The sequence below is a fragment of the Alexandromys fortis genome, unplaced genomic scaffold (genome assembly GCF_014885135.2).
Source record: "Alexandromys fortis isolate MF-2015 unplaced genomic scaffold, M_Fortis_MF-2015_v1.1 scaffold_258, whole genome shotgun sequence".
Lineage (NCBI taxonomy): Eukaryota > Metazoa > Chordata > Mammalia > Rodentia > Cricetidae > Alexandromys > Alexandromys fortis.
The window spans coordinates 115,281-128,439 of NW_026068132.1; the positions used below are offsets into that span (position 1 = coordinate 115,281).

At 49.6% G+C, this 13,159-nt stretch overlaps 1 protein-coding gene across 7 annotated transcripts in view; it reads right to left on the reverse strand.

Moving 5' to 3' along the window:
• Nucleotides 1-8,396, reverse strand: part of Slc7a7 (solute carrier family 7 member 7) — a 48,073-nt gene extending 39,677 nt beyond the window's left edge. Inside the window, exons 1-2 of one of the 7 annotated variants that reach the window (XM_050126214.1) lie at nt 8,373-8,396; nt 786-1,328 (exon numbers count right to left, since the gene is read on the reverse strand). In XM_050126214.1, coding sequence (XP_049982171.1) covers nt 786-1,284 — 499 coding nt within the window. In that variant the 5' untranslated portion in view covers nt 1,285-1,328; nt 8,373-8,396. Of the gene's footprint in view, nt 1-785; nt 1,329-1,401; nt 1,644-1,907; nt 2,135-2,281; nt 2,461-5,932; nt 6,092-8,372 lie in introns of those variants that run through there. The other 6 variants (XM_050126217.1, XM_050126220.1, XM_050126216.1 and 3 more) reach the window with 6 other exon arrangements.
• Between the last annotated feature and the right edge of the window lie 4,763 nt (nt 8,397-13,159).

Consider the following 13,159-nt stretch of genomic DNA (forward strand, 5'->3'; position numbering starts at 1 on the left):
TTTTTTTTTTTTTTTTTTTTTGTTTCTGAGACACGATTTCTTTGTGTAGCTTTGACTGGCTGTCCTGGAACTAGCTCTGTAGACCAGGTTGACCTGGAATTCAACGAGATTGGCCTGCCTCTGCTTTCCAAGTGCTAGAATTAAGGGAATGCACCACCACCCAGGTCTTCCTTTACTTTTTAAAACTATATTAAACTTTTTGCTTGTTTGTTTAAGATAGGGTTTCCACTGTGTAGGCCGAGCTGGCCTTAGAACGCTATCTAGCTGCCTTCTGGAATTAAAGGTATGCTCCATCATTAAAAAAAAAAAAAAAAAAAAAAAAAAAACAGTTTGTTTGCTTTTTGAGACAGGGTTTCTGCCTGCAAGGCTGGCCTCAAACTCACTAAGAAATGACCTTGAACTCCTGACTCTCAAGAGGCCTCAGTCTCCCAGGTGGTGGGGCTTCAGGTTCCGCCACACACAGTTTACACAGTGCTGGGGATCAAAACCACAGCCGCCTGCAGGCGAGGCAAGCTCTGTATTGACTGGGCTACCTCACCAACCCTTAAACTAAGATGAACTGAATTTTTCACACAAAACTTTTCAGGGGTAGTACTGGTTGTTGAATTCAGAGCCTCCCTTTGAGGGCTTATTTAGCTAGACCCCCCCCCACAGTATACATTAATTTTTACAATTAAAATAATTGTCATGGGCATTCATCCCCCAACTCCTTCTTCTTGACTGTGCTCACACCTCCACTTCTGCCCAGTCCTCCACATCCCCATTCCTGCCCCATCTCTACTTACAGATACAGGCAGCAGCCAGCAGGCGGGCAGCAGCATACGGAGCAGCACAGCTCGGGAAGAGGGGCTGCACCATGTAGTTGGCAAAGGTGATGGCAATGACGGCCTGGCTGGTGGGTTCAATGATGAGCAGCGAAGTCCAGAGGCGGATGAAGGCAAGAAATCCTCCGAAGGCCTCCAGGATATAAGCATAACTGGCCCCAGATTTCTTAATGGTGGTACCCAGTTCGGCATAACAAAGGGCTCCAAAGACGGAGAAAATGCCCCCAACGGCCCAGATGACCAATGAGAGGCCAAAAGAGGCACTGTACATGAGTACACCCTTGGGGGAGACAAAGATGCCGGAGCCAATCATGTTCCCCACTATCAGGGACACACCGTTAAGTAGTGAGATCTCCTTCTTCAGTTTTACCTGCTCGGCCACTGGGCTGGCCCCATCTTCCAGAGCAGAGGAATCTGCCTCGTGCTGGGCAGCCGCTTCATACTTGGTAGTGTCGACCATGGTGGAGAGGAGGAAGGCCTTCACCAGCTTGCTTGCATTGCCCTCTAAGGAAGAAAGAAGGCAGGGTTGGCAACCGTACAGCATCTCTCCCTTTCGCGCCGCAGGGTCAGCACCCACCAATTCAGAGACTTTTCTCACTTCCGACTTCCCTCAAGCCTTGTCAAAATGACCCCAACTCGACTTTTCCCCCCAGAAGAAAAGCATCCTGGTCTCTCAGTCCCTCGTGACACGGGCCAGGCAGGAGGTAGTTGAGTAGCTTTCCGTATAACTGCAGTGGTTTGAACCTTTTTCTGCCTCCCCACTCCCACCACCCGCAAAGAAGTCTGTCTTCCCTCCGATTTCAGTTTCAAATGTCACTATACTGAGATAGACGCCTGCATGAGGAACCAGCCCTACAAGAGACTAATTTGCTGGATCCTCTTTTTGCTGATAGGCTGCTAGCTCCCCTGACTCCTGTGTGAGTCTGAAGCTTTCAAAGGGACTCATGGCCACCTCCCTACTTGGGAACATCCATTAGCAAATGGTCAGCTGGCATCTTCGAGGTTGGCAAAGCCCAAGCAGCCCCACCCACCCAGAAAAAAGACGGGCAATTCTCTTTATGTTGCTTTTCCTTTCCCAGATACCTGTTCCAGCCTCTACCATCCCAGGTTCCTGCCACCGAATTGCTTGCATCCACACCAGCCAAAAAGTAGGAACTACCTTTCAGAAGAATGACCCAAATACACAGCAGGACCCAGAGGTGACTGGAGGCAGTGGGTGGTGGCCACCCACCCACCACAGAACTGCTGGACACATACCAGCCCAACCAAGGAAAAGAGCTAAGGCCGGGCAGCAGATGCCTGGAAACACAGAGCTAGAGACAGCTGCACAAACTAGGAAAGCTTAGTCAGACAAATGGGGAAACACTAGAGCAAGAGGCGCTGGAGCTTGAGGAAGTGACGGGACATGCAGAACAGCAGAGAGGGGTTAGCAAGGGGACAGGGTGGGGCACACTCACTCTCTGGCTCTGGATAGAAGTGGGTTCCCACAGTAATGGTCGGCAGCAGGCAAAGAGGCGTGCACCCACCAAGAACAGTGGTCTGGCCTGTTCCTCCTTCCTCCAGCAGTCAAAGGGAAGCCTAGACAATTGCCTCCCGGATTTAAGTCAGGTCAAGAAGGGAGGAGGAGGTGAGGGAGCTAGAAAAGGAAGGGGTGAGGGAAAGGGAGAGGAGTGTTAAGCAACCATCTGGGTCCAAGGTTCACAGGCCCTTTCACATCTGCGAAAGGGGCGGCTTGGAGCTCTTGGCTCAGCACTTTCTGTGATAAGAAGGTGCTCGCTCAGGAGTCTCCTTTGTCAGCTCTGCCCCAGGACAGGAGGCCCAGAGGGAAGGGACAGTCAACTGGGTGTGTTCTCTGCAATCCTGGAGTGTCCAGCGAGTCAGCAAGGGGAGGGCAGTGGCCCAGACCTCCAGGTCCTCCATGTCACACCCAAACCTCACTTCTCTCTCACCCCAAACAAAAAAGGCAGGAAGGGCTATAGAATGCCACCCATTGTTCATATGCTGAGATTACAGGAAGTGTGAGAGCGGCTCAGACGCCCTGTGTGGGCGTCCTAAGAGAGAGCTCTGTACACTTCCCCATGCGGGGAGAAGGGCGACAACCTCTAAGCTCAAGCCATCCCCCTGGATGACAGCTTGTGCCTCAAGCTATTTCCAAAGAAATATGATTCAGAAATGAGATCAAACTTCTGGGTACAACTCCATCCCACCAGTGAGCTCTTTCCTCCTTAGGGAAACCTCTGGAACATCCAAAAATTTCTATGAGGGGCGGTGATGGTGCATGCCTTTAATCCAATACTTGGGAGGCAAATCTCTGAGTTCAAGGGAAGCCTACTCTACAGAGTGAGTTCCAGGACAATCAAGGCTGTGCAGGGAAATAATAATAACAAACAATAAAGGAATCAATGAGTGTATACATATCTACAGAGGGCTGGAGTGTCACTCGGTGTTAGAGTGCTAACCTACCCACACACACAGTGTGCAAATAAGGTTTCATGAGCTATGCTAGGCAGGCCCAGGATCAACAGAACAGGTTCCGCATTTTGAAGACCACAGTTTATTCTGTCTTTATTTTTTTTAAAGATTTATTTATTTATTATGTATACAACATTCTGCCTCGATATATGCCCACATGCCAGAGGAGGGCTCCAGATCTCAGTACAGATGGTTGTGAGCCACCATGTGGTTGCCGGGAATTGAACTCAGGACCTCTGGAAGAGCAGCCAGTGCTCTTAACCTCTGAGCCATCTCTCCAGCCCTATTCTGTCTTTAGAATCTACTTTAAATGTGGTATTGAGTCTTTTTTGACACCGAACTGTCTGTCCCTTCTTCTACCCTCCTACCCCTTTTTGATTATTCTACAAAAATATCCTGAAGGTTAATTATCTCTATGGCTCACCTTCCCATTCCGGCCTGTTAAAAAATTCTAGATAAACCAAGAGGGAATGCTGAGTGTAGGCCTTCCACAGACCATGCTAGAGGATGGAGAGATGGCTCAGCAGCTAAGAGCACTGGCCCTTCTTGAGAAGACCAGTCTTCAATTCCCAGCACCCATATGGTGGCTCGCAACTCAGTTCCAGCTCTGATGCCTTCTTCTGGACTCTGTGAGCACTGTGCACACATGGTACCCAGACATATGCAATCAAAATACCCATATATGAGCCGGGCGGTGGTGGCGCACGCCTTTAATCCCAGCACTCGGGAGGCAGAGGCAGGTGGATCTCTGTGAGTTCGAGGCCAGCCTGGTCTACAAGAGCTAGTGCCAGGACAGGCTCCAAAGCTACAGAGAAACCCTGTCTCCGGGAAAAAAAAAAATACCCATATATGTAAAAATAAAATTTAAAAATATTTAAAGCTCATGTTTCACACAAGACAGCCCCGCTTAAAAAAAAAAAAAAAAAGACAGCCCCGCTTATGTCTGAAATTCACCCAGAAGACATTCTTCTTTTCTCCCAGCATCCCTCAATGCTTTTTATGCTTTCCAGAAAAACAGTGCTTGAGTTCTTGCCCCGATCAGACATGCTGCTGCGTGTTTCAGGGCATCGTCTCACTGAACTACTGAACTGTATGCACCCCCATAAGGCAGGGACCACACACTCTGTGGGGTGCCAAAGCAGAGGGGAGGCAGCAAAGATCACTGCTATGCTATCTTCTCAAGTTCCAGCTGTGGACCCTGCTGGTCGCTGGTCACAGGAAACCACTCCAGGGGGCCCCCTAATGAGTTACCTAGAGAAGTCTGACATCAGATTGAAAAGAAAGCCCCTGCGGTCTTAGGCGGCCATGGGGGGAAAGAAAGCATGCCATTGCCTTCGGGCTGCTCCTGTCTTGATCATTGGGGGAGTGATGTGACATCTAAGGTGCCCACCACTAAAAACACAGGGAAACACACAGCCTTTTAGGATCAAATACACGGGCACCAATGGAGTATAAACCCAAATCTATGATAATGATAATAATAATAGTAATAATAATAACAATATAATAACGAATTCAGAAAAGAAGAAAGGAGGAAAGGAAGTGTATGGGGGGGGGGGTGCCCGAGGCTGAGTTCATGGCTGGCATCAAAGTGCTCAAGGAGCTGAGCCAGGTCAGCCCAGGACAGAACCCGCACCCCAGAACTCACACCGCAGCAAACAGCATGCCCTAGTGGTCTCACCAGGAAGTACTACAAATGGATTCATCTTCCCAGCCTGCCAGTCAGGCAGGCACAGGAGGCTACCATTCATGGAAACCTCTCTGCTTTTCTCAACCACTGCCTAACACCAAAGACGAGAAGTCACCAGGGCTGGCAGCTCACTTTCCTCCCTGAGACCCTGGCTCTCAGAGAATGCTTGCCCCATTCGGGCAGCCTGGTAAGCAGCATTCCCCGAGGCTCTCATTGTAGGAGCTCAGCCAAAACAGGTTTCACAGAAACCTTCAAACCCCTTGTCATTTTCCCTATCCTTTGGTGTGCTCATCTCTGAGGACATCATAGCTATCAGAAAAAAAAAAAAAATACGCTCATTCTATAGCCTAGAGAAGTTTTCATTCGTAAGTGGATACCGGGCATGGAGTGCCTCCCAGAGCAGCCGGCCAGTGTTGAACGACCACGCTCTAGGCTCCAACAGCAACACTAGTACACTCTTCCTCTCCTCCAGGAACCTGCCCGCAGTTCAGAGTCTTGACTCCTCAACCACCACGCTCATGAGCTATGGTAAGAATACACTTTCTGCCTGACACCCCAGGGCTTGCTTTCTGCTATCCAACGGGTTCGCCCCTGTGCCTCCCTTAACAACAGAAACAAAACAGATACAGGCTGGTGCTGGTTAGAGTCCTCATCCCTCCACAAAAGCTGCTCAGCCCCTCCCTCTCCAGCTCCTCCATTTGTTTTTCTATATCCCACTTAACTAAGACCGTCCCTTTAAAAAAAATGAATTAAATAAAGAAACTGTTTACTGTTCTGCCCAGGACTTCCCATTAACCAAAAGCTGAAGTCTCCCGGCAGAAGGCTCTACCTAGACAGGGCAGGGCTAGGGGCCAAGAAATAAGTCTCTCCTTGGGCAATGTTCAGGTACTCCATCCTCCTCCTGGGCTTCCCACACATTCGCTTTCCCTGCTTCCCCGCCTCTTACCTGTCTGGAGACCTTTGAGCAAGTGCAGGGAGGAGGGGGCTATCAACACACTAGGGTGAGGGGGTGCAGTTAAGAGAATCAGGGGTGTGACTTCAGCAGCTGCTGACTCTGAGAAGCAGAAAGAGCAGAGGGTGACGGACCGAAATGGAAAACAGGAAAACACATGTGCGACTCAGGCCGGCAGTGGGGAGGGGCCAGAGGACGGGCTGGAGCTGAGGCTGCCTGGTCAGACCCAGAGAACCTCCGAGCCTGCTGGCACCTAGGCATCCTCTCCTCTGTTGGGCTCCTCCTCCCCCACAGCAGCCCCCGGTCTTCCTCGTTGCCCCAGCTTGTTATGAACTTTAGTGCACCCAGCAATGTAAAGTGCTCTCCTGAGCCCCTCCCTGCCTCTCCTTCATTCTGTTTCCAGCGACAAGCTAGTGAAATTCTTCAGTCCTACCTCAAGAGTCGGTGCCATGTTAGCCTCTCAAACAAACCAAGGAAGCCAAGGCATAGCAATGAAGGCCACCTGTGGGCACAGCCAAGCCTGTACCCAGATGTCAACCAGCCCACTGGCAGCTCAGATTGGCTGAGGAGTTGTTAACAGTGAGTCTGAGCTGCTAGGTAAAAAACAACTAGTCTTGTGCCACCCTGGGCACATTCCTAAATTGGCAGCCTTTCAAGCCACTGTCATTGAAATATCTGCTGAATGTTGACTTTTCAGAAATGGGGGAAATGTGATCCTGAAATGAAAAAATAGGAGTGGGGAGATGTTTCTACAGGTAGAAGTGCTTGCCTTTGAAACCTGACAAGCTGCTCCTAGCCCTGGAAGCTGGGGGAGAAAGGGAATGCAAGGCCTGAAAGCGCTGGCCTCTGGCTGGGTGTGGTGGCACAGGCTTTAATCCTTTAATCCTAGCACTTGGGAAACAGAGGCCGGCAGATCTGAGTTCGAACCCAGACTGGCCTACATGAGTTCCAGGACAGACAAGGTTACACAGAACTTGTCTTTAAAAAAAAAGACAGAAAAAAAGAAAAAAAAAAACTGTCTTCTGGCACATTTGCTCGGTGGCACACGTACACCTATACACTCACACACAGGTACATAACACTAGTAAAAAAGAAAAATGTTTAGCCGGGTGTTGCTGACACACGCTGTTAATCCCAGCACTCTGGGAGGCAGAGACAAGTGAATCTCTGTGAGTTCAAGTCCAGCCTGGTCTACAGAGCAAGTTCCAGGACAGGCTCCAAAATTACACAGAAAACCCTGTCTTAAACAAACAAACAAATAAAAATGTTTAAAAACTACATGAGCCTTTTTATTTTAGCGATGTCATTTGCATCTCTTGGTAGGCGTAGTAAACCACTGAAAATGTAGACGCTATAAATCTCCGTGCAGGGGAGTGCCGCTTCGCAGCACCAGAAGCGTTTGCACAATCCCAGGTGTGACAGCTGACTTTAGGCAGCCATCAGCCTGCTGGTCTCCAGTCCACACCCTGAAACTCACACCTGCGTCCCGAGAATTACTCCTGCTACGGTCCAGGTGAGGACTCGAGCGTTCTGACTGGGGACTAGAGATGAGCATGTACTGCTATTCCAGAGCCACCTCCCACGCCAGGCAGCTCCTAATTGCTGCATCTCCAGGACACTTGACACTCTCTCTGGCCTCTGCAGGCACTCGCGTTCATGTGCAGTACTATGCACAGTCCGTACACACACACACACACACAAGGGATAAAACAAATGTCAGAAATAATCCTGGCTGCATCGCGAGATAGGAGCCAAATCACACGGCACCAAAAGGCAGAAATCAGACCTCACTGGCACCAAATCAGAATTATTCCAAGGAAAATGTAATGTCCTTTTAGATCCAGGCTGCTCCTTGCCTGACTGGCCCTTTAGTCTTAGTCTGGGGACAGGTCCAGGTTATTGGGAGGGGGGTGGCAGTCATAAGATGAGAGACAGAGTTGCCCCTGCTTTCTATCACAGAAGTCTGGCCTCTCTCCTGGGACCACACAACAACCTCGCTCCCACCAAAGAGCTTTGGCAGCGTCAGTCTGACCATTCTTCCTGCTAGGAACATTCTTTTCTACGACATTTTTCATTCCTGGTATTATTTGTTGGTCAGTGCTTATTGGTCAGTCAATAGGAGATTAGCATCAGAAGAGCTCAGTCCACCATTGTATCCTGCGGGGGGGGGGGGGGGGGCTCACACAAACCACCAATAGACATTTGCTGAGTAAATAAGTCAAATGATGAACAATGCTGATTTCTCAGCTGGCTGGGCTCCTGGGTGGGCCCTTGAACTTGCCCTCGGGGTCACTTAGTGTGACAAGGACAGTTCACAGACACTTAATCTTTTCCATCTTAATGGCCTCAAGGGGAGGAGTGTGGTTTTCATTTTTTACAGGCCTAAAAGAGTTTGAAATTTACTCTTAGAGCTTGATGGCTGAGCACTACTTACCTAGCACAAGATCCTGGGTTCCATCTCTAGCAGTCAGTGGGTATACGAGGGTTTTAGGGCTAGTCATGGTAGCCTAAACCCAGCATTTGGAATGTGGAGGCAGGGAGGAGGATCTGGAGTTCAAGGTCAGCCTCAATACTTAATGAGTCTGAGGCTAGCCTAGACTGCAAAGATCCAGTCTCCAAAAAAAGAAAAGGTGGGGGGGGGGAGAGAACTGGCGGAGGACTGGCTGGGTGCGAAGGCTAAGTAGCTAAGATCGATGGCTGCCCAAGCAGGTAGGACCTGAGTTCTAATCCCAACGCCTGGCAAAAAAAAAAAAAAAAAAAAAAAAAAAAAACTACTTTGGGTGGAGACAAGAGGATTGCTGAGTCTTGCTGGTTGCCAGCCAGGCTCCAAATGGGGTGAAAGACCTTGTCTCAAGGGAACCGGTAGAGTGATCAAGTGTGCATACTCTGCATCTTCTGACTCCGGCACAAGCACCCCCACACACACGTGTTCATACACCACACGCAACACACATGCACACCAGAAACGAAGTTGGCTTTTGTTTAGGTAATGGAAAAACTAAAAGGCCCACACCTAACGTTCTTTCCTGGGACCCCAGCTAGATGCGCCCATCCCCCTCTACCAGGTGGTTCACCTTTGCCTCTTTCTCCCACGCTCCCTCCCCAGTCACTCTCTTTTCACTGGGGCCCCGCCGGCACCTCCCTTTAGTTGGCTCTTCCTCTTCGTCTGTAGCGCTAAAATCTGGGCCGCTCAATACCTGACCTAGCCACAATGCCCTTAATGCCCTCAAATGAGCAGGTGCCGACCAGCGCTCTGTCGGAGTGGAGACCAGGACTCCACTCCACCCTACCAGGCGTCCCTTCTATTCCCTTCCCTTGTATCTAAGATACTCTAGAAGAAGGAACTGTGGTGAATAAAAGAGAAGGCAGCAAAGGTCTGGTAACCCCAACACACACACACACACACACACACACACACACACACCCGCCGCCTTAGTCCGACCCGGCGCCTGCAAGATTAGACCCCGGGAAATGACCGCGGATACCCTTAGAGACGTGTCCTCTGCCCAGGCATACTCAGCTTCCTCTTCCCTCCCTCCCAATTCAGCCAGAGCAGGCAGCCAGACCGCGGTCTAACCAAAAGCCCCAACCCCAGACGGCCTCTGCCTCCAACCAAGAAGCAGACCAGGCCGCGAAGCCCCTGGGAGAGCCGGCGACAGGGCCGGTGCCAGCCCGCAGCCAGGGGCGGGGTCTCCCGGACTTCTCTGCCAGCCTTCTAGTTCAGACTCTCCGCCCCCTCGGGGAACTGTTGCATCATCTTCAAGGTCCCAAATTAAAACGGCCAGGTTGCCCCGAAGGTGTCCTGAGTAGTCGCCAGGAGGCAGCACTTAACCAAAAGTAGAGGCAGCAAGGGTAGAACGAAGACTGAACTTCCCAGTGCACCTTTCATCAGACCCAGGCCCAAACAGATTGGGAATCTCAACCTGGAGAGGTGGCAAACGCTTGTGATTCCTGCACTCAGGAGGTGGAACCACGAGGACCAGAAGTTCAAAGCCATCCTTGGCTATATAGCAAACTGAAGGCCCGCCAGGCTCAAAAAGAAAAAGACTGAAAGAAAAAGGGTTTTGAAGGACCAAAAATATAGTTCATTGGGAGTGCTTGCCTAGTATACATGAGTTCCGTGTTCAACTCACAGAGGGCATGATAAAATTTGTGTCTGTTATCAGGTGCACGGTGCTGGTGCACACCTTTAATCCCAGAACTCGGGAGGCAGAGGCAAGAGGATCTCTGTGAGTTCGAGGACAGCCTGCTCTACAGAGTTTCAGGACAGCCAGGGCTACGCAGAGAAACCCTGTCTTGGGGAGGGGAGCGGGGAGGAGTGTCTGTACTGAATGGCATATGTGTGTATGCACCTGTGTGTGGGATTGGGTGGGGGTGTTCAGACAAGCAGAGACCGGAGTACCTTAGGTGTCTTCCTCTACTGCTATTCATCTCGTTCCCTTGAAACAGGGTCACTCGCTGACCTGAGGCTCACCAGTTTTGCTAGGCTGTCTGGCCAGCAAGCTCCCAGGACCTGCCTATTTCTGTTCCCCCATACGAAGATAATAAGTAGGTTCATGGAGTCAATCCTGGTTTTCAGGTGGGTGCTAGGGAACACTGAAGGGAACCGATCCAGTTACATGGCCTACTCTCACAGAATCAGTCCAGGATTCATGAGCCAGGGTTGTGATGTCACAAAGGCATCATGATTGCCATGATGTCAACCTACAGATCCTGGCATCTAGTCCATCGAAAATGCTGGACCAAGGACAGATGGTTCCCAGTTTTTCTTCTGCACGTCCTGAGTCCTGAGTGCCCGTACGGCAGGGATGAGACCTTTCGGGAAGGTGAAAGATGGCATGAGCATTGCAGAAGACATGGAGTGCTTCAGACCAGGAACAGCAAGTTCAGCGAGAGGCTCTCCATCGCCCACTGGAAACGGCTCTGACATTTGTGTGCATCTAAACCTTGCACTGCAGGCCTTTGGTTTTCATATTCTCCTCCAAGTCTAACTGGATGGCAAAGTTAAATTCTGATTATGAATAAAAAAAATAAGTAGCCAGGCGGTGGTGGTGCATGCTTTTAATCCCAGCATTCGGGAGGCAGAGGCAGGCGGATCTCTGAGTTCGAGGCCAGCCTGGTCTACAGAGCTAGTTTCAGGACAGGCTCTAAAACTACAGTGAAACCCTGTCTTGAAAAACAAAACAAAACAAAAAGCCAAAAAAAGGGGGGGCATCTAATTTCACAAAGCAGTGGACTTGAGCAAAAGTAACAGTGTCTAGACCCACAGAACAGAGAGCTGTTTGGATAACACTTGGGTGCTCAGTGGTGGTGGTGGGGTGAGTGCATAACAAAATGCAAAAGCTAAATTTGGAACCTGGCGTCCTCGACTTGAACGGCAAAGGAGTCTAGGAGAAACACTGGAATCTCACAGTCAATTCTCTATAGCGCTGGATTCCGCTGTTCTCAGATGAAGCACAGAGGACATTCAGTGTGACGAGACAGCCACTTTCCTGTGGTTGAGATGGCTGAGTAAGTCACTAGAGAGGACTGAGCCAGTGCCAGACTCAACTGGTCCATAATGTTCCAAAGCTGGTGGACTAGAGAGATGGCTCAGCAGTTCAGGGCACTCACTGCCTTGCAGACGGACCGAGGTTCCATCCCCAGTACCCACAGGGCAGCTCATAACCACTTGTAACTCCAGTTCCAGAGGACCTGATGCTCTCTTCCAACCTCCAAGGGCTCCTGTACATGGACGGTACACACACATGCACGGTACACACACATGGACTCAGGTACATACACATGCACTCAGGTACACACACATGCACTCAGGTACACATACATGCACTCAGGTACATACACATGCACTCAGGCACACACACATGCACTCAGGTACACACACATGCACGGTACACACACATGCACTCAGGTACACATACATGCACTCAGGTGCACATACACGCACTCAGGGGCACACACATGCACTCAGGTACACACACAGTCATAAAAATAAGCTTTTAAAAAAAGAATGGTGGCAGCGGGTATAAGGGCACACACCTTTATTTCCAGCACTCAGGAGGCAGAGGCAGGTGGGTCTCTGTGAGTTTGAGGCCAGACTGGTCTACAGAGTGAGTTCCAGGACAGCCAAGGATACACAGTGAAACCCTGTCTCAAAAACAAAAATTGTGGCAATGTTAGCAGTTTATTTATTTATTGGTTTTTCAAGACAGGGTTTCTATGTGTAGCCCTGGCTGTCTTGTGACTCTCTTTGTAGACCAGGCTGGCCTCAAACTCAGAGAGCTGCCTGCCTTTGTCTCTCAAATGCTGAGATGAAAGCCTTGTGCGGCCACCTCCCAGCCGCAGTCCATTTATAACCAATGGATTGCACCTCTGTTAATCAAGCTAATCGTGTCAAAAGCTGGACTTGCCTTCCTTCCTAGAGTTTCTCCATTTTGGAGTTCTGATCAAACTTCCTATCCTGTCCCCCTAATCCTCTAGGTATTTCTCTACTGAACGACGTGGCTTTTGCTGTTTTGTTTTGTTTGACAGGATCTCACTGTGTAGTCTTGACTGTCCTGGAACTCACTATACAGACCAGGCTGGCCTCAGATTCACAGCGGTCTGCCTGCCTCTGCCTTCTACATGCTGGGATTCAACGTGAGTGTTATCACACCTGGCATTTTTCCCCATTTTTCCATGTGTTATTGTCTATATTATTATTCCCCAAGGTGACTGTATGAAGATATCATCTTTCTTATTGCTAAAGAATATTAGCTTTTGGGGCTGGAGAGATGGCTCAGAGGTTAAGAGCATTGCCCGCTCTTCCAAAGGTCCTGAGTTCAATTCCCAGCAACCACATGGTGGCTCACAGCCATCTGTAATGGGGTCTGGTGCCCTCTTCTGGCCTGCAGGCATACACACAGACAGAATATTGTATACATAATAAATCAATAAATATTAAAAAAAAAAGAATATTGGCTTTTGCCAAAGGCTTAGTAAGTACAGTATCATGGGCCTGGAGAGATGGCTCATGAGTTAAACACTGGCTGTTCTTCCAGAGGATCTGGGTTCAATTTCCAGCACCCACATGGCAGTTTACAGCTGTCTGTAACTCCAGTTCTAGGGGATGTGATATCTTCACACCAATTCACATAAAATAATTTTTTTAAAAAAAAAGAGAATGTTCCAATTTTTTAAAATTTATTTATTATGTATATAGTGTTCTGGGTACCAGATCTC